Source organism: Thamnophis elegans, chromosome 3, assembly GCF_009769535.1.
Source record: "Thamnophis elegans isolate rThaEle1 chromosome 3, rThaEle1.pri, whole genome shotgun sequence".
NCBI lineage: Eukaryota > Metazoa > Chordata > Lepidosauria > Squamata > Colubridae > Thamnophis > Thamnophis elegans.
Genome location: NC_045543.1, coordinates 116381492 through 116407230, shown reverse-complemented (window position 1 = coordinate 116407230; position 25739 = coordinate 116381492). Strand labels below are relative to the sequence as shown.

General features: G+C 40.1%; 1 protein-coding gene across 1 annotated transcript in view; it reads left to right on the top strand.

Moving 5' to 3' along the window:
- SERINC5 (serine incorporator 5) overlaps window positions 1-25739 on the top strand; it is a 48110-nt gene that overhangs the window by 5575 nt on the left and 16796 nt on the right. The window contains exons 2-4 of the mRNA XM_032212729.1: window positions 14749-14916; window positions 19613-19791; window positions 20003-20085. Of these exons, the coding sequence (XP_032068620.1) occupies window positions 14749-14916; window positions 19613-19791; window positions 20003-20085 (430 nt within the window). The remainder of the gene's footprint in view (window positions 1-14748; window positions 14917-19612; window positions 19792-20002; window positions 20086-25739) is intronic.

Sequence of the window (25739 nt, the reverse complement as noted above, 5' to 3'; positions counted from 1 at the left end):
GAGTGACTATTATTTTGATAAAACTTTTGATCAAACTCAGTGGTGGGTTTCAAAAATTGTTTGAACCTACTCTGTGGGTGTGGCCTCCTTTGTGGGAGTGGCTTGCCGCCCATGTGACCAGATGGGAGTGGCTTGCTGCCCATGTGACCAGATATGAAGATGCCGATGACACTTGTCAGAACCACCTTAAATTACCTCACACACAGCACTGGCATGCATAAGAATATGATGCAAACTTGTTTTTTAAAGGGCATCTTTGGTTTGCGTTAAAACAACTTCAACACAGACAATGTTCTGATTGCACCACAAACGCAGTAGTCATCCTTACCTTTCACAGAGGCACTGAGTTGTATAAATATGAGCATGATAGTGTAGAATAATCATATCCAAGGACCAGTGGTGGGTTTCAAAAAAATTTGGAACCTCTTCTATAGGTGTGGCCTGCTTTCCGGGTCCACTGGTGGAACCTCTTCTAACCGGTTTGGTAGAGTTGACGAACCGGTTCTACCGAATAGGTGCGAACTGGTAGGAACCCACCTCTGATCAAACTACTCTGTCATGACAGTCATTTACTGTTAGTACTCAGGATAGATAGATTGGTAAGGCAAACATCCCTCTTGGTGACTTCATGGATACACACATATAGTTTTTATGGTAGTATCAAATAGTTGCCAGTCTAGCCTATAGAGCATGGATGTCAAACTTGCGGCGTCACATTGCCGTCACATAACATTTTGTTACTTTTTCCTTCATGATGCTGGGGTGGCCTTTGTGGGATGCATCCAGCCCCCCCAGACTGCCAGTTTGACACATTTTCTACAGAGCCACGATTTCCTTGTGGTCTCCCATTCAAGAACTACCCAGGTTCAACTCTCTCTTTTCATTTTGAGTCAGTTATTTCATCCTAGTTGGATTGTGAGCTGTATTTAGTGAAGTTAATTGTTTTGTGACTATCAATTACTGCCACTTGCTGACAAAAATAACAAATACGTTATTTTCTATCATATGCCCACCGAACAATTTAAAGCTAGCTCATCTCTTTGGCTACATACCAGTGGTGGGTTCCAAAGTTTTTCACTACCAGTTCAGTGGGCATGGCTAGGTAGTGGGGCATTTGACTGAGTGGGTGTGGCCAACTTGACACCATCCACATCAGTGGTGGGCTGCAGACGTTATGCCCCGGTACTTTCTGGTATGGTGCTCCAGAGGGCCCACTCGCCCTCCTTACCTGTATTTGAGCTCTTCGGCACTTCTGCGCATGGAGCATACGGCGCCTGTGCAACACTCTGCCAAGCAGCTGGAGCATTACAGAGGTGTTGCAAAAGATAAGGATGCATGCGCTGTGCGCGTGTGTGCACACACTGCATGCATTCATGTGTTGGATGCCGGGCCCCGTTGTTGCACCATACCGGTTGCACCGGGATCCGGAACCCACCACTGATCCACATCCACTCAGTCACATGTCCCCCACCTAGCCACGCCCACAGGAAAAGGTAGGAATTTTTAAAGGATTTTTGCCTATCTACACCTGCCTTCCCTTCGTTAGTTGCCCCTGTTTCCCCTCTTCCTCCCCCACCACTGCCTCTTTGGTTGCTTAGCTTCCACAGCAGCTGGTCAAGAATCTGGAAGGCAAGCTGACTAGAGTTTTCGGTGAAGCCCAGCCAGCCGCTGCTACTGGGAAGCGGCTGGCTGGCAAAGAAGCCTCCCAGCCGATGCCTCTTTGAGAGCCGCTTTGCAAGGACTTGCAAGGCAATGGGGGGATACGCATTCGCAAAGAAAATGGCAACAGCAGCAGCTTTTTCACTGACCGGAGGACTTCTCTGCGGCCAGCTGCCTCCTCTTTGAGAGCCGATATGCAAAGCTTTACAGTTACCGGGCAGGTGGGGTGGGCAATTAGTGACAGGGAGACCAGTTCGGGAGCCTGGCCAGCTGGCCATCGGTACCAGTTTGCCGAACTCGGCAAAATTTCTGCCACCGGTTCAAATGAACCAGTGCAAACTGGCTGAATACTACCTCTGCTACACATACTGAGCTAAGCTTGACTTGTTAACCAAACATTCATGAATAAGTCAGTATTGGATTCAGCCATTGTGCTAGACCAGACAAACCATAATGTGGCTTTAGGTGTTATTTTCAGTGACAGAGATCACCTTTCTGCCCTCCAGTTGGAGTGAACTGAATCCCTAGATAAAGAAAAATATTTTTTCTTCTTTGAAAGAGAAATAACTGTCCTATTACTGGAACAGTAATGATTTGTTTTTGCTTACATTTCACAGGAAATGGGAATTTCTATAGAGTGTCTCAAGAGACTAGAAGTTAACCTCTGTCTTAAATAAAGCAACTGCAGTGGAAAACTTCTAATTTTTTACAGGATTCATTGCATATAAATGTAATGTAGATACAAGACTGGCTGTGTGACTATACTTTTTTATATTACATCTTGATTTACACATTTTTTAAAAAGTAAACTATATGCTTGCTAGCTTTGAGGTCCTATTTAATTAGTATGAAATTCAAGTTAACACTTTCTGATAAAATTAAGTACTTGCATTTTTTTAGTAGGAACTTGCAGAGGAAAATTTCTGTGGTGAGTTTTAGGAAATTTTATTATACTGTTATATTACATGAAGAGAAATAGTTCAGTTTCTTTTTTTAGTTCTGAACATGTGTACATGCCATATAATTTTTAACAGCAAATAAAATGTCTTCTCCTCTCCAATTTTTGTGGTTTTCTGTGATTTTCTGTAGTTTTTAGCATTGGTTATACTCTTAAATTAACTACTGTATAGTTTTCTCCCATCTTGACCAAAACAAAAAATCTCCTCCAAATTAAGCATTCCAAATGTACTGGCACTCATATTTTAGAATTCCAGGACATCATGAGAATTTGCTAAAATTGGCTAGGTTGAAGAAGAATGGTTTAAAGGCAGATTGCCAATCTGTAGTATTAAGAAGTAAGCCAACTAAAAGTTTAGGCAGATGTTAGTACTCAAAATATGTAGTCTCCTATCTTAGTAAATTATAGTTAAATATTTTAGAGCTTGCTGCTCTTTGACAAAAAAAATGGGTTCTGGCTGTTGTTTAAAAGTTTGTATACAGTATATTGTTTTTGTTTCATATTTTTAATTGATCCTACGAATGAATAAATTGCCTAGCTTGGTGCTAATTCTTAGCCAATTTTGGGTGATCTAGAAAGAAAAAAGTGACTTATGACTGGTCCTCGTAATTATAACAGTAATAGCATCCTTATATTTGAATCATAAGCCTGGAAGGAATCTTGGAGATCTTTTAGTCCAATCCCCTTCCCAAGGCAGAAGACCTTGTTGCATCCCAAACAAATGGCTGTCCAATCTTTTTTGGAAGTCCTCCAGCAATGGACGCCCAGAACTTCTGGAGGAAAGCTGTTCCATTGATTAATTGTTCTTGCTGTCAGATATTTTCTCTTTAATTCTAGATTGAATCACTCTTTAACAAACTTCCATATATTACTTCTTGCCCTGCTACCAGGTGCTTTGGAGAATACATCCTTCCAGTGACAGCCCTACAATTGGAAGATAGCGATCATGTATTATCACTTCTTGTGATCTTGAGGCTATCCCTCTGTTAATGCAGGACTGCATTAGCTTTTTAGGTAGCTGTAGCAAACTGCGGACTCATACTTAACTGGTTTTCCACTAGGACATCTAGATCCTACACATCTACTGTTGAACCAGGCACTGCCTATTCAATGTCTAGATAGAATGTAAACTCATCAAATTTGCAGACGACACCAAATTTGGGGAATTGGCAACACCTTGAATATTGAAAATTCAGAAGGTTCTTGACAGATATTGGGACCTATCCAACAAGATATACAGTTCAGTGGTAAGAAAAGTAGGGTCCTTGTACTTAGGCAGAAATTGCCTGATCACCTGTTGTGAACAAGGATCTCCTCCAAGTAGTCCTTTAGTTTATAAATTTAAGGTAATTCTCAAGCATAAATTAATTTTGGTTTGGCAGGTTTTGACAGATTACCTAATCTATAATGTGCAACTATGTGGACTAGGAGTAGGGAATCTTTGCCCTTTCAGCAGCCTCAACTATTTAACCCACAGTGATGAAAGTTGGAAATTGTGGTTTTACAGACACTAGAGCTCCCCAGGCCTGCCTAGGACTCCAGGAAGTCACTATGAAAAACTAATAGATTGGTGTCTACTTGTCTTAGTTCTATCACACTTAATAGTACTCAACAGTATCCCCAAAAACTAATGCTTGGCAACATTTTGAATCTAAGAATAATAAGGCATCTTTAGCGGGGGACAGTTTATAATACTGAGTAAAATATATACCAGTTCTAAATATCTAACTCAATTTCCATATTTTTATTGTACTTTTTGCATTTTTTAGGAGTACACTAAACAGACAAGTTTCAAGCTGAAGACTAAGGGCAGAATTCTCCATTCTTTCATGGATAATTGTTTCCATGAAAATAAGACCTCCCCAGATAATAAGGCCAATTGGGCTTTTGAGCACATTCACTAAAATAAGCCCTCCCTGAAAATATTGCAACACAGCAGCAGCCATAAGGTGACCACGCTCATCACCTCCTGCACCTCAAAAATAATAAGATCTCCCCAAAAATAAGTCCAAGTACTTATTTCAGGGGTCAAAAGAAAATACGACTCTGTCTTATTTTCGGGAAAACATGGTAGAAGAAGCATACACATAGATTGATACATAAGCATGCAAAGATACATAATTCACATTTTTAATTTTCACACCCTGCTGAATTGATGTATGTGCATCTCCATGTTTGTGTATGAATCTGTGTGTATGTTTTTATTTCTAGCTCACACCTTCAATTCAGAGTTGATTCTTGGCAACAGCCCATCCTAATCCCTGCAGTTTCCTTGGCAAGTGGTTTATCATTGCCTCCTTTCTAGGGCTGAGAGAGGACAAATGTATTCAAGGTCACCCAGGTGGCTTTTTACTTATGGTGGGATTAGAATATGGTCACAGTCTCTCCGTATCTAGCTTAGTGCCTTAATGGTTATAGCATGCTGATTTTCTTTTCATACATCTGTATTAGAATTTACTCTACATCTGTTGTATCGTTAGAGTCTCAGAATAGTGATTCTGTTATTAGGAATTGCAAACAGGAAGTTTTCAGAAAAGGAATTTGGGTCAACATGCAGCCTAGAATAGTTTCCTACCTCTGCCATAAAAGCAGTTAAAGTAGGCATTCCCAGAAGACAATTACATTTTAAGGGATGACAAAAAGAGTCCTTGAACAATTACTGTATTTTCCAGACGGACCAAGAGGCAAATTTTTAAAAAGAGGCAAACTTTTTTTAAAAAGTTTTTGCACTCTGCAAACCTCCCCAAAACGGTTCATTTTTTGCAAAAATGGGCCCATTTTCCCCCCCAAAAAAGGCATGAATAGCCTTTAGGGGACTTGCAGACTGCTCCTGGGGGATGAGTCCCCCCCCCCAAAAAATGAGCACAAAATTGCCCATTTTTTTTAAAAAGGGCCCATTTTTCATCAAAAAATTGCATGCATAGCTTTTAGGAGGTTTATAGAATACTCCTGGGGAGTGAGGGTGCAAAAATGGCCCTTTTTCATTCATTTCTTCCTTCCCCAGACCTCAGGAACTCTCTGAAAGCCTTGTATAGGCTCTGCATGGCCATTTTGGTGAAGGGGCGGGTTTATTGGAGGCAAAAAATGCTATATTCAGTGTATAAGAGACACCCAGATTTTCAGCCTCTTTTTTTGAGGGAAAAAGGTGCGTCTTATACTCTGAAAAATACTGTCTATTTTAATGGAAAGAGTCCTTGAACTTTCTGGATCACAACTCATTGATTGATAAAAAATACTGACTCTAATTCCACGTCCCCCCTCCCCCCGGAATTGAAGGTGTTATATTTAGCACTCTCCTTCAGTTTTTCCCCCTGCAACAATCCTGCAAATATTTTTAGAGAATTTCATTTACAAAAAAAAAAAAAGGCTTCATTGCACATGCATTCTGGAAGTAGGCAAAACAAATTATTGGTTTCTGATAGTGGCTGTGACAGGAAATCCAGTGAAAGCAATTTAGTAGTTTCATGAAATATTTGACATTGGACATTGTGTAGGGTGTAACTTAATGCTGTTGAATAACTAATTTATTTCTGCTACTTGTATTAAGGATAGCTTTTCATATATTGGCCCCTTCAGAAATTAGTTTACATCTCTAAAATGTATAACATTCTAAGCAAAATGTTTGTGGAGATGAGATGCACAGTACTCAAATAAACTGCCAACAAAAATAACGTAGAACAACCATATTAAATAGGGAAAGAAATTTGGCATATAGAATAATAATTACACAACCTATCAGTTGCTCCTGATATCAATGGCCAAAATATATTGAAGCTTTATTTTTAATGCAAGATTGTTCAGAAATAATAGATAACCACTATGTTATGCTCCACAGTGATTGGACTATACTAGGTATGACTCTTCCCAGCAAGTCATGTTTTACTCCAGTATAAACCCCATGGAAAAAAATACATCCATGTCTCATTTACAACGTGAAATTGTGACAAAATTACCTTAAATGTGAAGTAACAAATATTTCAGTTCAATTAAGTGTATTTTTAATAGGTAGCACACCAACATTCACTTTTCAGTTTACCTATGTACAATATTTTGCACCAAATTTTAACATGATGTATTATTATTTTTGTTTAGCATGTTACATGAATACAGATTACCAGATTTTAAAAAGCATGGTTTGTTGATTATTCTGTTGTCACATCCATTCAATTGTGATCTACACATAAGCATTCACCACATACTTAATTTATTTAGTAACTGAAGCATGTTTTATTGATTTGCTTAATTTTTAGGCTGTTGGGCACTGTGTGTGGTCTCATTTAGTGGATTTTCATAGTAGTATATCAATCTTACATTGAATAAAGACATACTGAATTAGTGGGATTTAATGTTGAGTTGACATACATGCTTACGTTTAAAAAAGAAACCCAGCAAGGAAAACATTTTAAATGTTTCTGAATTCATAATTTGCTCAATTTGTGGAAATAGTTATGCTTCATATGTAAGCCTAAACTACCTTTTGATTTTGTTTTATTTTCATCTGAAATCTGTTATTTTTTAGACTATTATAATACACTCTTCTCCATGGAGTTGAGGGTTTTTTTATTTCTGATGTTTAAAAATATTGTAATTTTTAACTCTGTTTTTATAAAGGAATACAACCATAATGCCTCCTTAAGGCATGCCAGATATCTTCAGATGGTTATTTTATTACTCTGTTAATCTTTACCTATCTACTATAACAGTGAAGGTTAACCTTTTTGTCCAGATGTGCCGAAATCATGTGCGCATGTGACATCACATGTATGTGTGCCCAAACCCATAATGCAATGCACCCGACCCCCTCTGTGGATGCATGCATGACACCCCTTGTTCTCCACCATGCATGCGCCTCCCAGTAGCACATTTTGGGCCTAGCAGGCCTCCCTAAAGTCTCCTGAAATAAAAAACAGGTTGCCGGGGTGTGCGCGCTGCACCCCCATTCTCAGCATTATCCCGCGCATGTGTGTGTGACAACCTCCTCTCCTGTGCATCTTGCGCATTCACACCTGTGGCACGCATGCCATAGGTTCACCATCACAGTACTATCATATTTTCATTTTTGATGTCTCATTTATTTTTGTAATTTTCGTATATTGAAAGTCACAGTCCAAAAGGGTGGGTTCTGCTAAAACAACAGGATAGCAGATGCTTCTAGAGCAGCGCATACCTTGTCCTGACCTTAGTGTTTCTTTGAAAAACAACTGGACAAGTTAGTATTCATTAGAAAATAATATATGCAGTTAGAAATGGAGCCCAGAAAGGAGTGTGTCCTTTGCTGCATAAGGGCCTTGCTTAAACCTTAATTGCTTTACCTTAATTAAAATGTGGATAAATGTCCTTGCTCAACTGGTGGATAAATAGAATATTTGAAAGCAGTAAACCGAGTTTCTATTATGAGAGAATAGAGCAGTCTGTTCTCCCCTTCTTATGATATTCTAGAGGTGAGAAATATTGCTTTATTTTACAGTCTTTTCTTTTTTAAATCCTCTGGCCAACCTTGAGTAGAGAGAGTGTCCTTCCTTCCTTTCTTCATGAGCAGATACAATACAATACAGGTAGTTCTCAACTTATGACCACAGTTAAGCCAAAAATTTGTTGTTAAGTGACACATTTGTTAAGTGAGTTTTGCCCCATTTTACAGCTTTTCTTTCCACAATTGTTAAGTGAATCACTGCAGTTGTTAAACTAGCAACACATGAAGTGAATCTGGCTTCCCAATTGACTGTTTGTGAGAAGGTTGCAAAAGATAATCACATGACCCTGGGACACTGCAATTGTCATAAGTATGAGGTTAGCTTCAGTTGTCAAGTTTCTGAATAAAAATCACAAGACCACGGGAATGCTGCAACAGTTATAAGTGTGAAAAATGGTAATAAATCACTTTTCAGTGACATAACTTTGAATGATCACTAAATAAACTTATAAACCGAGGGCTACCATATTTTTCGGAGTATAAGACGCACCTTTTTCTCTCAAAAAAGAGGCTGAAAATCTGGGTGCATCTTATACACTGAATACACCATTTTTTTGCCTTCCAAAACCCTGCCCCCGTCACCAAAATGGCCATGCACAGTTTGTAGGAGGCTTTCAGAGAGCTCCAGGGGGCTGGGGAGGCTGTTTTGTGCTCAATTCCCCCACCCCACCCCCAGGAGCACTCTATAAGCTTCCAAAAGGTTATCCATGCCCCCCCTTTTTTTTTTTTTGCAAAAATCAGCCTCGTTTTCATGAAAAATTGGTTGTTTTTTGCTCATCTCCCCCCCCCCCCCAGCACTCTACAAGCCTCCTAAGGGCTAATCATGCCCTTTAAAAAAAAAACAGGCCCGTTTTCATGAAAAACGTACCATTTTTGGGAGGTTTGCAGAGTACAACCCCCCTCCCTCTTAAATTTGTCTCTTCAAAACCTTGGTGCATCTTACACTCCGAAAAATACGGTACCTGTACTGTATAAGCAGGATTCCATACACACACACTGAACACTAAATTAGCAGATGCATTTCTGATAGAAAAAGGCTACAAGGTATTGTATTGTTTTTGATAACAATGGTGTGAAAAAACTTTTTATTCTTCACAAAAAACATTAGATGAGGAAACAAACCATAGCTGTTCATTCTAGTACAAAGAAAAAAGACTTAAATTGTTGCATGCCTGCTGTTATCATTTAGTTTCTTTTGCTTGGGAAAAATATTTTAAGTATTTTCTGTTTCTCCTAGTCACAACTGATGTATATTAGTGTGTACATACCTAAGTATGAGTGTGAGATACTTACATTGGGGCCTTTGTACCTATGATATTAATATTTAGATATTGCAGCAGCCTGAAAGATTCAACTTTATTAAGAAAAAAGAGATTGAATCACTACAGATTAGTAGCAAACTTGTTTTAGCAAATCGAGGTTCAGATGCTTCAGCAGACAGGAATTTATTCAGTTTCAGCAAAACATGGCAATAGCCTGCTCTTGAAAGACTGGTTAAGAAACCCTGGAGCAGAATCCCAGTTTCTATAGGCACTCTAGAAAAAAAAAAGATTGTAGGGTGTGGCTTTCTTCCTAAACTGTATTTTAATATCCAGTTTGCCTCTCCTATGTCGTTGCATAGATTATGTAGTGCTTCTCCACTTAGTATGATCACTGCGGTTCATGTTGCCTAGGATTTTATCACTATTGAGTGCCAAGTGAGATATGAAATCATTTGCATGAAACAATTTAAGAGTAATATTTTTCATGTTTACCTATTAAAAAACAATACTGTATATTGCAGTAAATAAAAAAAACATTCAATTAGTCAATTGTTGCTTGGTTTTAGATGTTTAGCACAAAGGACACAACCTTCCTGATTTTTGTTTGATCAGTCAAAACCTCGGTGGAATTTTCTGAGTCATAAATACAAAACAGCATTTATACAAACAAGGCCTCAGCCTATAGCATTTCAGCCTATAGCATTATCAGATGGGGGATGGATTTAATAGGCTTAAACTATTTTAAGTGTTGCCTTTCTATGATGTAGTGGGAGGTGGCAGAAGTGTATAAAGAGCAGAAAATTTCATGCAAGGAGCACTGAGCAAATAATTTTATCTCTAAACACATTAGAAGAACCTTTGCATGGTAACAAATTATGATTTTTCTAGAAGTTATTAAAACAATTATTCTTCACTTCCTATTTGTTCATAGGCAGGTGAAAATTATTACCATCCCAGCTCACGAGTATATTTTCTTTCTTGACTCCTGCCAGTTTTCCCTATGAATAGCAGACTAGGTGGATTTCTGTCCTCTTGTACAGAAAGGCTGAGAAGCTGCAAACGTTGGTAAGGGGATAAGCAAAGCATAACTTAGCCCAGGAGGTATGTGGGAAAGACCTTGGGGGACAGGATGAAAAAGATAGAACATAGAGTAATAGAAGACCCTTGGAGGTCTTTTAGTCCAACTCCCTGTTCAAGCAGGAGATTCTATACCATTCTGGACAAATGGCTGTCAAATCTCTTCTTGAAAACCTCCAGTGACAGAGCACCCTCAATTTTTGGAGGCAAGACATTCCGGTTCCACCACAAAACCGCGGTAGACTAAAGCGCGCTCGACGAAAGCATGTACGTGACGTCATCACAGCGCGACGAAAACAGCACTCTGTGAGCGGTAAACTTAAAATTAATGCGTAAATCTAAACCTAACCCCCCCAAACCTAACCCTAAACCTAACCCTAAACCTAAACCTAAACCTAACCCTAAACCTAACGCTAACCCTTAACCTAACCCTAAACCTAACCCTAACGCTTAACGTAACCCTAAACCTAACCCTAACCCTTAACCTAACCCTAAACCTAAACCTTACCTTTATGTGAATCGGCTTGCTTTAATTTTATTTTAATTTTAATTTAATTTATTTTTAATTTTATTTGTCGCGCTGCTGATGACGTCACGTACGTGCTTTCGTTGGGCACGCTTTAGTCTACCGCGGTTTTGGCGTGCCACGGACATTCCACTGATTAATTATTTTCACTGTCAGGAAATTTCTCCTTAGTTCTAGGTTGGATCTCTCTTTAATGATCTTCTATCTGTTAGTTCTTGTCCTGCCCTCTTTGGAGAATAGGTCGACCCCCTCTTTGTGGCAGCCCCTAAATACTGGAAGACTGGTATTGTATCACCCCTAGTCCTTCTCTTCATTAGATTAGGCATACCTAGTTCCCTCAATCATTGATTGTATGATTTAGCCTCCAGACCTCTTATCATCTTTGTTATTCTTCTCTAAATGCTTTCCAAGGTCCCAGCATCTTTTTTATATCCCAGCAAACAAACTGTATGCAATATTCCACGTGTGGCCTCACTAGTGCAGTATAAAGTGGTATTATCACTTCTTGTGGATGCTCTGTTGGTCCAACCTAGGACTGCATTAGCTTTTTTGGCAGCTGCAGCACACTGCTGGCTCATACCTAAGTTATGGTCTACTAGATTCCTCTCACAGTTGCTATTGTGAGCTAGGTACCACCTATTCTGTACCTGTGTGTCTGTTTTTTCCTGCCTACCATGTTTCCCTCAAAGTAAGACAGGGTCTTATTTTCTTTTTACTCACAAAATATGGCTTGGGCCTTATTATGAGGAGAGGATTTATTGTTTTGGGGTTTACGGGCGGCTGCTCTCTTGCGAGCGGGCTCCCAAAGAGCCGGGCACAACCTCATGGGCGAATGGCTGTGTTGCGCTGTTGCAGCAGTGCAACACAATAGCCATGAAGCGACCACACTCACAAGCAGCCACCTGGCAAATCCCCTTTCCAGCCAGGCACAGTGCCATTCACTGACCTAGGGGTATCGCCAAGCCGTGTGACCGCTTGGCGCCTTCAAAATGCCAGTGAATGGCACTCTGCATAGCTAGAGAGGGGGGTTGCGTGAGCGGCTGTTCCGCTCTCACGGGCCTCCCAGCCTCACAATGCCCTGGCCCAGCTCTCCCTGCAGAGCTAGGGCACCTCCGCTGCCACCGCCAATACCATCCCAGCATGGCTTTTTTGGCGGCTTCCAAACCGAATCTTCCAGCAGTGGCCGCTCTGGGCGTACACTCTATGGTTGTGGGCCAGCTGCTGGCAGAGCGCCATTCACTGGCATTTCGAAGGGGCCAAGCTGCAGGAGCCGGGTGGCGGCACACAGGCGCTCACGCGGCTTGGTGTCAGTGAATGGCACTGTGCCCGACTGGAAAGGGGGTTTACCGGTGGCTGCTTGTGAGCTTCATGCTGTTGGGTTGCGCTGCTGCAACAGCACAACACAGGCATTCACCCATGAGGCTGTGCCCGGCTCTTTGGGAGTCCTCTCACAAGAGAGCAGCTTCCCGGAAACCCCCCTCTTCAGCTGGCACAGCGCTGCTCACCAATCTAGCAGTATCCCGAAGATGCCAAGCAACGCAATCACTTTTGCCTCCCCCCCCCCCGGTTCCCGCGGCTTGGTACTTTCGGGACACCTCTAGGTTGGTGAGCGGCGCTCTGCCTGGCCGAAGGTGGGGGGTTGTCCAGGGGGCTTATTTGCGGGGGGCTTATATTTTTGCCCACCAGAAAAATGTGGCATAGCCTTATTATCAGGACATGTCGTATTTTGGGGAAAACACGGTATGTATCAGATCTTACTTTTCTCACTGAGTTGCATTTTGTTGGGTAAGCCCCAGTTTTCAGTCGGTCACGATTCTCCTGAATCTTGAGACTGTCGTATAAAATTTTAGCTATTTCTCCCAACTTGGTGTCCTCTGCAAATTTGATCAGTTCTACTTCTATAATCTCATCTAGATGATATATGAAGATGTTGAAGAGTACTGGACCTAAGGCAGAACCTTCAGGTACCCCACTTCATGCTTCAATCTATGTAGATATAGTTGTATTGAGGACTACAAGCTGAATGCAGTTGGTCAGCCAGTTGCAAATCTGTCTGATGGTGGTATTGTCTATCCCACGTTGTACTATCATACCAAGAAGTAGGCTGTAATCTACTTTGTCAGATGCTTTGAAGTCTAAGTATACTATGTCCACAGCATTTTCTGTTTCCAGTTATTTAATCATTTTGTCAAAGAAGGCAATAAAGTTTGTCTGACATGATCTGGCTTCTAGTAATTGTCTTGTTCATTTCTAGGTATTCACAAATGTGTGTTTGATTATATTTTCCAGAATTTTCCTAGATATTGATTTTAGGGTGATTGATCTGTAGTTTTCCAGATCCACTTTTTTCCTTTTTGTAGATTGGAACCACATCAGCTCTTTCAGTCCTTTGTTCCAGGGTTTTTGAAAGATTTTGTTCAGTAGTTCTGAGATTATGTCTGCCAGGTCCTTCAGAATCTTGGGATGTAATCCATTTGGTCCTTAGATTGGTGCTTAGATTAGATGCTTAGATTAGATAAGGGATAGCACGGTCTATAGCTGTATAATGGGAAGGGCAAGTGTTTCAAAAGGGACCCTTGCTAAGTTCTCAGGCTTTAATTTACATTATTTGGGAAAACTGTGTTGACTATCCTGTTTTCCCAAAAATAAGACCTCCCCGCATAATAAGCCCAAGCAGGCTTTTGAGCGCACTAAAATAAGCCCTCCCCCCAAAATAAGTCTTCTCTGAAAATGTTGCAACACAGCAGCAGCCATGAGGTGACCATGCTCACCGCCTCCTGCACCTAAAAAATAATAAGACCTCCCCGAAAATAAGGCCAAGCACTTATTTTGGGGGTCAAAAGAAAATAAGACCCTGTCTTATTTTCAGGGAAACATGGTAACAATGTGCTGGAAGTGAGAATTTATTAAAGCAGGAGTTGGCAACTTATAGCCTATGAGCCAGATCTGTCTTACCACCCAAAATAGAATTACAGAATTGGAAGGGATTTTGGAGGTCTTCTAGTCAAACCCTCAAGCAGGAGACATTACCCTTCCAGACAAATGGCTGTCCAGTTTCTTCTTATAACCCTTCAGTGATGGAGCACCCACAACTTCTGAAGGCAAGCCATTCCACTGGTTAATTGTTATCACCATTAGAAAATTTCTCCTTAGTTCTAGGTTGCTTCTCTCCTTGATTAGTCTCCATCCATTGTTTCTTACCTTGCCTTCAGGTACTTTGAAGACTAGGTTGATCCTCTCTTCTTTATGTCAGCACTTCAGATATTGGAACACTGCTATTATGTCACCTCTGGTCCTTCTTTTCATTAGACTAGACATACCCAATTCACGCAACTGTTCTTTATATGTTTTAGCCTCTAGTTGCCTAACCGTCTTTGTTGCTCTTCTCTGCTCTCTTTTCAGTGTCTCAATATGGTCTGTAATTTCAAAAACAAACTATATAGCCCAAGATGGGTCAAAAAAAGAATTCAAGTTTGTAATTCTATCTCAACCTGATATAGAAGCATACTATTTTAATAAAATGTAACCATTTGGATGGTATTATGAGCCCATATATAAATATCACTGTTTGCCCTTTCTAAGACATTCTATTGCTTAAAAATTGTTAATTTAGGGTTTTCTTTTATCAAAAAAATATATCATTACATTTTTTTAAATTCTCGGGATATTTTTATTAAAGATTTTTGAGAAAAAGAGAAAGGAGAGTTACAAATGCATGGAATGGGAGGTGCAGCAGATTTTGCTGTTATTTAGCCATGTCAAAGTGATGTTTTTCCCTTTTTTACTCCTGTAGTTGGCCTGTTGCTGTGGTACTGCTGGATGTTCCCTTTGCTGCAGCTGTTTCCCAAAGATAAAACAATCGACCAGCACCCGCTTTATGTATGCCTTGTACTTCATCTTGGTGGCTCTCATCTCTTGCATCATGATGTCAGAAACCGTAGCAAAACAAATGAAAGAACATGTAAGTAAAAGCATTTAATTCCTGGGGGTCCCAGGAGGAAAAAGGGAGGTGCTGGAATAAGCTTTTGAATGAAAAGAATATATTTTTGAAATTTGAAGGGAGCTTACAAAATGAACCATTTTATATTAGACTTGAGTTTTGTAAAAATTTTGGCAGGCATAATGATGAATACTGAACTGTTCTCATGATTTATGTCGTACTTCAGCATTACAACAATTTCACATAGGTGTGTGTATGAGAGGGAGAGAGAAAGAACATATATTCATATGCAATTATAATAAACTCTTTCAGACATTTTAAAAGACCCCAAACTGTGTGTGGTTCAACAGGGCCAAATGTTTCATCCTGTGTTTCACTTTGAAAGTTGAGGAGTAGGAAGAAACCATACAGTGGATAACTTGTTTCCTCAAAGACAAAAAAAATTATTGCTCTCTGAAATTTGAGTGCTTGGCTGCTTTGGATAAGAGGATGCAAATGAATCCTTTCTGGAAACTCTTGTCTGTTTTCCATTCCTCTAAGATTGTAGTAATTTTGTTTCTGCTCCACTGATTATTTTTGAAGTAGTCTCCTTTGAGTTAAGCTATATTGCTTCATTTATTTAAAGCATTTATATAGCTGCCCATCTCATATAAAATTCCCAATGAGCTCCCAATCAACAATTAAAATAACATGTTTATATACATTATTATCATTGTACCTCATTTGTTTAACTATCACTATTTATTCCTTCATTTTCAATGAGATATACTAAATGTTGGGATCATTTATATTGTAGCAATTCATTACATCATTTTCAATCTATCCAATAATAAAGTATCTTTATGTTATATTCAATGTCATTCTATTATTAAATAAAAATTTAAAAAATTTTAAAAAAAACAATTAAAATAACATCAATACAGGTAGTCCTTATTTGACAAATAGTTCTTTAGCAACCAGTTCAACATTATAGCAGATAACCCCTAAGCTATTTATGTCCTAGTTCCAAAGTTTATAGCCACTATAATTCCTCCCCCCTCACCTTTACAATTGACCACAAATGCTGCAGCACCCCCTCTCCTAATCTCCCTCAATCCTCCACCAGGTTCCTGCAGGAGGATTCCTCCTTAGCTGCTGAAACTGAGTATTCAGTCGTTTCTATAGACTTTGTCACTAAATATGAAGCATCTATTCTAGAACCAATGGATAGGTTTTCCTACAGTCAGTATCTACTAAAATTGCCGCAGTAGTTTTTCTGAAAAAAATTGTGAGCCAAGCTGACCAGATTGTGCAAACAGCCTTGTCTGTAAATGTTGCTGGTGAGAAGCAGTGTGCTATTGATTTCTCATGATGAGTAGCATGGTTTACTAGTGCTTGTACTTTTTTATATATAATTTTACTGTGTTGATTTTGAATGTTTGGTTTCCTGCTGTCTTCCCATGCTGCATATCCAGCATTGGGAGTGGGGAACATTTGCTAATAATATATTTTTATAGTTAGTTAGTATATTTTCTCAGTTTAGTGCTGAAAAGTACAGTTTGCATCATGAGAGGCTGTATGTAGCCAGGATTTTGAAAAGATCTCTGGCAAGCCTTCCTGGCAGCTCATAGAGCAAAGAGGTTAAGCAAAGAAAGGTGTGGATGGGGGCGGGGGACACAGAATAAGCAAAAATAGGTTTCAGTCTTTTCCCTTGTCCTGGACAGATCTTCTTCTCATGAGAGAACTGAGAATTTTATTCCTGATCAATTAAACTCTGATTTACTGTGGTAGGATTTTGATTCCCAAAAAGATTAATAAAGCATTAGCTATGTCCCTGATTTATCATGCTGAAAAAAATGATTCCAGACATTATTAAAACAGTTTGGATCGATCAAGTGTATTTTCTCAAATCCATAAATTGCTAACGTTGGCTAAGATAATTGGAAATGGGTGTAGATTTCGCCTTTCTCTCCAGTCTTTTTAAAATGTTCATTTCATCCCGTAATTTTTTCTTCATTGTGCTCTTTAATGCCATAATTACCTTAATTATTACTTACCATGAAATCATTTGGGCTATTAGTAGGCACACATAATTTTGAAAATTGTGGATGAAAGTACCCATAATTTTGTTTCCCTGTTTAATAAAGCATGCCGACTGAGGAATCCTGGAAGTTGAAGTCCACACATTTTCAGATTGCTAAGTTTCAGAAACAGTGGTCTAAACTCACCCACTGTGCCTCATGACTGAATGCGTTCTCTCACCCTCATCTGGCACATTAACCATTACAATTTACTGTCCTGGCTCTCTGCTCACAGAATTTCTTTTACATTGAGGGAGGGAGGGAGGTGTAGTCAAAGTTTGGATCTACTGTCCTATATTTAAAAAAAAGTAGTAAAGTACTTATAATTTACAACATCACATTTCTTTCTATCATTAACTGGCTAGAACACCACCTACATTTTTAGTTTGCACTCAGTTTAAGTTAAATTTATGTTCTGTGTTATTTTGCTCTAGGCCTCCTCAGGTTTTTCTGGAAACCCAGCTATGTTAATATTCAACTCAGTTGCTACTCTCAGAACTCCCTGCCTATGAGGCTATAGAGAAGTTTTTATTTAACTGTAAATGTGTGTGTGTGTGTGAATGTATGTCTGCATATTTCTATATCAGTGCCTCTATTTATAGACCGTCCCATTTGTGAGAGGGTGGGTACAAATTTTCATAGGAGGCACAGCCCTAAGATGTAACCAATGTAGCTGCAAATTAGTGTGGTGAGCTTGAGGCCAAAATGGGTGACTTGTTGATCTTTTTCTGTGGAATAAAGTGTGGCCTCAAAAGCAAATATTTAAGCAAGTGAGGATAGGGCTGGAATTTTCCCACTTCTCTGCTATTTTACTTCTGCAATCTTCTAATCATTCAAAGAACAAGAAACAATGCTTTGCAAGGAGTCCTTATTTAACAACGGTAATTAGGACTGGAATTTCTTTTGCTAAGCAATGCAGTTGCAAAACGCACCATCAAATAACTATGCCACTTAGCAAAGGCATTCCTGCCAGTCAATGCTTACTGTCATTAAATGTGGATTGTTAAATGATAACCTGACGTGATTGTGACCTCCGGTTTTTGATGGATTCCTCATTGACTTTGCTTGTGGGAAGATGGTGGAGAAGATGGCAAATTGCAGTCACATGACCAATGATTTGCTGCAAACGGTCAGAAGTCTGGGACACTTGCCAAGATAATCTCATGATTATCACATGACTGTTGTGCTTAGGTTTTCCAAGAGCATACAGCAAACTCCTTGTCCTTGTCCCAACAAAAAACCCTTTTAGTAATATACTGTGAATTCTGCTTATTCACATCCAACAAAGTCTTTCAAGGGAGGATTTACAGTCACAGATCTTATCTGTCTTGGAGCGCTGACAAGCCAATCTCTGCAAAACTTGGCAAGGAGTCTTGGAGAGTCAACCAATTAAGCAAACTAATTGTCTCCTACAAACTCCACTCCCCTTTCGCTCCTCTTTTATTTCCTCTGGGAGGGCCATTCATCGTCCACCTGTGGCCTTATTCCCAAGTCGACCCGTGTTCTTTAGCTGTTCCCTTTGTCTGGCAACTCTGCACATGCACACACTGGAAACAGGCTCCAGCTGTTTGTCTGCCTCACTGATGTCTGCCTCTGAAAGCAGCTGATAACTAACATATGGCTCTGGCCCCCTCTCTGCCTCTGACACAGAACACTCATCAGAGCCTTTCCCAGAGTCAAGGACTGGCCCATGTTCCTCCCCAACCTCTTCATTGTCCGAATCTGTTGCCAGCTCCACTGGTGGGCCACAACAACTGTGGAGGGGCAGCACTGCAACAGCCAGAACTTTGAGAACCAGTCATAAGTAGCACCCATTCAGCACCGTTGTAAATCCAATAGTCACTGAAGGAATGTCTGTTAAACAAGGACCACTTGCATAACAGAGGTTGGCAAATTATACCCAAAAGACATGCTTTGCCTTCATAGTTTCCAATGCTGTTATATAAATGCAGCTTTGCGCTTCTGATGGGCCGCCCATGCTCTTGGCCGAATGAGAAGAAAGACACCGGACAAATGCTTTCTCGGGATGAGGGCATCGAAAATACCTCACAGTCCTCTTTTATTAGGTGCAAACAAAGAGAAGGTGTATACAATTACATCAAGGGACATATGATTAACTAAGTCCAATAATAATGTTGCAGCGTGGCAGAAACCTCAGAAGAAAGGTGGGGGAAAAGGTGAGAGGGGAAGAGATGAGGGATACACGCACGGCCCACATTCCTGTGTCCGATTGAGGTACTTGCTAATTGACATGCCAGACGCCAGCGCATCTTAGCTCGTAGGCTGGTACAGATCTGCACGTTAATTAAAAGGAATGCTATACATATTGCTAAAAGGAATGTTATGCATATCCTGGTACGGTCCATCCCTGTGTCTGTGTTTTCAGGCAGCCTAAACTGCCCTGCACATACACACACAGTAATGGATCCCAACATATAAACTGCACAATTGTTGATGAAAAAGCATGTTGTTTGAATCAGAAATGCTAGGAAATGCAAATGAAGAAGCAGCATGGTTTCCAAATTTTGTACGTAAGGAAAATAAATGATGGCTTGATAGATTAGAAAGTAACACAATTATCTCCAAACTGCTTAATATAGTTGTCGTCGTACACAGTTACATGCATCTTATCTACTGTACTTCATTGTTCATTTCAGATTTATTTTTATGAAACAGTATGTCAACATATTCAAGCAGGTGACTCCTGTGAGAAGCTGGTGGGCTACTCTGCGGTTTATCGAGTATGTTTTGGAACAGCGTGTTTCTTTTTCATCTTCTTTTTACTCACAATTAACATCAACAATAGCAAAACCTGTCGTGCCTACATCCACAATGGGTAAGCTAGATGGATTTTTTTCATTGATGTTTTGGTGGGGTACTCAGTGATAAACAGTTGAATTTCCTCACCAATGTAGTGACATAGTTTATCTCTTCTTTATTTGTTCTACTGATATATACTTTCCACATTTTTTAATTTGGTCAGATATTAAAGTACAGTATAGTAATTTTATTTCTTTTCTTTTTCCTGTCTATTTTTTCTTTTGCAGATTTTGGTTTATTAAACTTCTCATCTTGGCAGGAATGTGTTCAGGAGCCTTTTTCATTCCCGATCAAGATACCTTTCTTAAAGGTACATGTTTTAAAAAAGAATTGTCATACGTTTTTCTCTACAGTTGAATATATACAGGTATCATTTTACATTGTAGGAAAAGAGCTGGAAGGATTATTTGGCACCTGTAAAAGTGACCGTTTTGGAAAAACAGAATCTTTAATAGCACCAGTGAGCAAGAGATTTCTTCATTCACAGGCATCAAAAGATTTAGGCAATGAAAACTTCAACCATCATATAATTAACCTATTACAATTGTTAATTGATAAGATACTCGTTATGTAACTCACATGTAATTTGTTTACTCATAATCACCCTGCTTCCCCTTTTTTCTCCTCCCCTTCCACTTTATCCTAACTAAGTGTTTCTCAACATTGGCCATTTTAAAATATCTGGACTTCAATTCCTAGAATTCCCCAACCAGTTATGCTGGCTGGAGAATTCTGGGAGTTGAAGTCCACACTTCTTAAAATGGTCGAGGTTGAGAAACACTGCCTTGAAATTCTACATCAGTCTAGCCACTATATGCAGCTGATAAAAGTGAGGTACAGCTTACCAAAGGATATGCCTTCTAATACATTTTTAACAGAATATACAAGAGTGCTACATTCATTAAAAATTCAGTCTTTCACAACCATTGTAGCTGTTGAGAGAAACCGCTATAGAATGGTTCCTGTTTACACCTGTCCGGTTTCTTTCTAGAAAAATGAACAGAAGTGGGCATCTGTACTTTAGACAAAGACATAGCAAAGGGGCGATAGGATTGTACTGTGTTTCCCCAAAAATAAGGCCTGCCTCAAAAACAAGCCCTAGCCTGAATTTTTGGGGTGGGCCTAATATAAACCCTAACCCAAAAATAAGCCTGGGAGTATGGGCGTGGCCAGCAGCAAGCACGTGGACCCCAATGGTGTCCAGCAGCAGCCACAGCCCAACGGCCCCTTGACATAGTGCAAACATCAATACATCTGAGTGTGGAGGCGGGGGAGGGAGCCAATCCAGACATGCTGAACAGCTTCCAGATTCACAGGAGATTCATGGGAAGCTTGCATGGCGGCGACAGAGACAGAAATGGGGGAGGAAGGTAATCCCAACACCCTGTGCGGATGCAAGGCCAGCAGCAGCATGGCCACTTGGGGGCCACCCCAGTGCCTGGCACTGCTAACAAGTGTCCCAACAGCAGAGCAAGTGGAGGGCATGCCAAGATCTTGGTTCGTTGCAGCTCCGCACAAGCAGACAGTGGGACGGATAGGGCCGGGACCAGTGATATCTGTGGTCCCACTCCCGTCGGCCCCCGCACTTGCTGCACTTTAAAAAAATAAGACCTTCCCAAAAATAAACCCGAGGCCTTATTTTCAAACTCCAAAGAAAATAAGATAAAATAAGAAAATACTTTTAAGGGAAACACGGTAGAAGAATGCAGATTAAATCAAAATTGCACACTATTATGTAGATTTAAAGTTATATAAAAACTGCCTTGGAAATTATTGTTTTGGATGATTTTTTGCAGAAATTGTTGCTTTTTATGGGGTTGTTTTTTTGTTTTTTTTTGCAAATGTAGTACAGCTGTTTTCCTATATTCAGCTCAGTTTAGTTAGAAAGTAATTGTGAAAGGCTCAGATACAAGAATTTTACAGATCTGTGTTGATTTTGTATACTGTTTGGATTGTGTTCTGTTGTTTAGACTATGAAAAATAGCTATGTAGAAACATCAATGTTAACATCTTAGAGCATATAGTTAATCCTCCTCCTTTAGATAATGGTTCAGATGATAATGTTTCTTTCTTAAATGTGAAAACATTAATCTGGTGAACTTAGATCATTCCAGCTGCAAAAAATATTTATATATTGTGCCAAACATCCAAGAAACTTGCAGAAAACGCTGGATGCTGCAATTAACAATGCAGTGGTGTAGCATTGTTTAAAAAACAAAATTATTTCATAATTTTGTTTTACCTAATTAAGCCATTCTTAGTTTAAAATAACTTTTCTACATACATAGAACATCACTTTTTCCAAGTTGTTTTTCAGTAACAAATCTTGCACAATTCAAACGGGGCTGTACAATAAAAGGCCAATTGTTCAAGGAATTAAAAGCCAGCTTCTTGTTTGCATTGGGAAGGACATGGGAAGTGGGGGAGAGGCTGAAAGGAAGACACTGCAGTGCAGAAGGAAGATAAGGCTAAGAATCTGTTGAAGGGAAAGTTGATCTTCCTCAGCTTAAATTCCTGCCCCTTTCCAGAAGTGTGCCCTATTTTAGCAAGGAAGCTGCAGACACAACAGCTTCTCAGTCTGGGAAACAGCATTTTAAAGATGTTCCTCAAATAAAATACCCTGTCACTGCAATGCTCATTCGGAGCTGAACTGTATAGCTTCCGGAAATTAAGCTTTCAATTACTGTATATACTCGAGTATAAGCCTAGTTTTTCAGCCCACTTTTTGGGCTGAAAAAAGCCGCCTCGGCTTATACTCGAGTCAGTGAAAAATTTGCCCGAAATGGAGGAGAAAAAGGGGCGGGGCCATGCCGCTGGGTGACACTCGTGAATGGCCCAGTGCCCCTGTGAGTTTCCCCTCCCTCTGTGTCAGTTTGCCGCGCAGCGCGCACCGCACCATCCCCCCTCCTCACGTTCTAATGTAATGCAGGGCTGTCTTACGATTCCCCTTCCTCCCCCTCCTGCCGCTCTGCAACGATGTCCCACCTCCTCCTTGTTATGGCAAGCAGCCACATAGCGATGTCCCACCTCCTCTGGTACAGTGATCCAATGATAGGAATCACTGTGCCGTGTGTCATAGGAGGCGGGACATCGCTCCCGCGGCTGCACGGGACATCATCATCACAGCGGGACATCAGCATCATGAGGTGAGTGAAGTATTTCATTGAATACACCGCTAGTTTACTGTTTTTCTTTGAAATAAATATTCAAAAACATTATTGGTATCTATTTTTATTTTTGAAATTTACCGGTAGCTGCTGCATTTCCCACCCTAGGCTTATACTCGAGTCAATAACTTTTCCAGTTTTTTGTGGTAAAATTAGGTGCCTCGGCTTATATTCGGGTCGGCCTATACTCGAGTATATACGGTAGGTCCTGATGTATAACAGTTGAAGCAAACTGCATTTGCTTTTCTAATGGGGTAGGCCAGCAGCCACTGCACTTAAATTTTCCTGCAGTTTAATTAGTCTTCAATTTGATGACATTTACCATGCAAAATGAGATTTCTTGCAGAGCCTCCATTTTGTTACTTAAAAGAATCCCTCTCTGTACTAATATCCGATAGCAGTTCCAATTAATCAAGGCAATTTGCTAGTCACAAATGCTTGTAGAAGGCAGAGTCCAAACTCTGGAGGAAAAAGGAGAGAGCTCTAGGACACGTGCAGCACAATCTTGATTTTGGGATTTTATCTGTTTATCAAGTTTGCATAGCCACGCAGTTCACAAACAGTGACCCTGGGTGGCACACTAACATTTAACAGTGTTTTTAATTAATCCATTTAACATGATAATTATGATCATAAACCTTTTTTCAAACCATTTCTACTTTTAAGTTGAATAACTGAAGAGAAGTTGCAAGATACTATCCTTGCACTAAGATGTTTTAATTCAAAGCGAGCAGGTTTTTTTTTCCAAATCTGAGACTTGTAGCTCTTTGAACACTGAATTAACTTTCAGTTCATTTCTTTACGTATTCAATTCATTGCCCAGCATCTGGGGAGCAAGCCCCTGATACTAGCAGAGCAAAAAATACCAGCATTCATTATGAATACTCACTACTGAAAGCTTTTTCCCTCTTATATAAAATTATAGGTCATAATGTCCTCTAGCTAAATACAGCCAGCAGTCCAACCATTACCTGCATTCAGTTGCTTCTGTAATTGCACTGGCACTTCTTGAATTCTTTTCAAGTGTGACATAATGTGCATTGCCAATAGCTCATGCAAATTTTATCTGTAAGCAGGAGCTGCTTTAATTGTAGAGTGGCTTTCTATTACTTGGGTCTGTCCAAATGTATTGAAGGCAACCTCCAATAATTCTCTGCCAATGTGGCCAAAACACAACATATTTTAGAGGCAAAAAGAAGGCTATTACAGATTGTCCCTTTCTATGTTTTCCCCGGTGAATAAACTCAGAGAGTAGACAATGAACTTCATTATGAAGATGGAAATATATTCACGATGATTTGAGGGCTTCATAAAACAATAGATGCTTTATTTCTGTTGTTTGAATGGCAATGCCTATATGTCCATATGTTGGGAAATTTATCAAATTTTAATCCCACCCTGTAATTTGGAATGTATTTATATAAAGACTTTTTTCAGGATTTCATTTTTTAACCTTTTGTTTTAAATATAAAATGCCTAAAGTAGATTTTTTAAATTTTTATGCAGTTTTGCAAAATAATTTAATTTGCTATAGGGGTGTGTCTATGTGAGTGTGAGTGTGAGTATGTGTGTGTATTTGTATTCATAGCATGTGTTTTCTCAATAATGAATTGAGGTCCATAATACATGGAAGTAATTGCTACAAAGGAGTATAATTTTGTGAAACATTTTTGAGAATGTATGTATGTATCAGTGACGTGCCGTCAGGGAGGCAGGGTCTCACTACTGTCATCATGAAAAGAAAAAAAAATTAAAAGGAAAAAGGCTGAGGTAGTTGCTGCCAGAGTCACAGTGGATGACTCTGCTTCAGAACCGAGGTGGCGCAGTGGTTAGAGTGCTGTACTGCAGCCACTTCAGCTGACTGTTGTCTGCAGTTCGGCTATTCAAATCTCACCGGCTCAGGGTTGACTCAGCCTTCCATCCTTCCGAGGTGGGTAAAATGAGGACCCAGACTGTGGGGGTGATATGCTGACTCTGTAAACCGCTTAGAGAGGGTTGAAAGCCCTATGAAGCGGTATATAAGTCTAACTGCTATTGCTATTGCTATTAAAAAAGTCTCTTAAAAAAGTGCCCTCTACAGGAGGAGGTGAGAGAACCACGTGCCTCATTTAGTCTATCTTTATGATCACTTGAGCAGAGTTAAGCAAGGGTTAAAAGCCGAAAAATTCCTTATGTAGATGAGGTACGTGGTTCTCTCGCCTCCTCCTGTAGAGGGCACTTTTTTAGAGGCTTTTTTAAAACAGTTTAGCAGAGTCATCCATTGGAGAGACTGGCAGCTAACCCAGACTGACTTCAGCAGCTCTTGCCTTTTTCTTTTTACATTTTTACATTTTCATCATGGCCAACAAGAGCAGAGTTGAAATCCTCTGTGACACAGCTGGAAAAGGAATGTGGGTCGGAGGGAGGGGGAAGGAATTCAAAATTAATGAAATTTGTAAGTAATTGTATTATTGTAAGTAATTTGTGTTTGTGTGTGTGTGTGTGTTTTACCCGCCTCTGCTGGCGCACGGCCTGGCACTTTATTTTTTATGGGGGACATAGCGGCTAGCAGGGCTTTTGGACATAGCAGCAGGCCAGGGCTTTTGGACATTAGCGGCAGGGCGGCTTTTGCCTCTAGCGCCGGGGCGGCAGGGCAGCTTTGGTTCCATCCAGCATTGATTCTTTGAAGGTTTTCATAGGTCCTCTCTGCTTTTAAAGTCTTCCGTTGGTCTAAGGAAGTTTTTCCTCTATGGCGGACACAGCAGCAGGGCTTTAAAGCCCCGGCACTGTGTCCGCCATAGAGCAGGATGGCGGACAC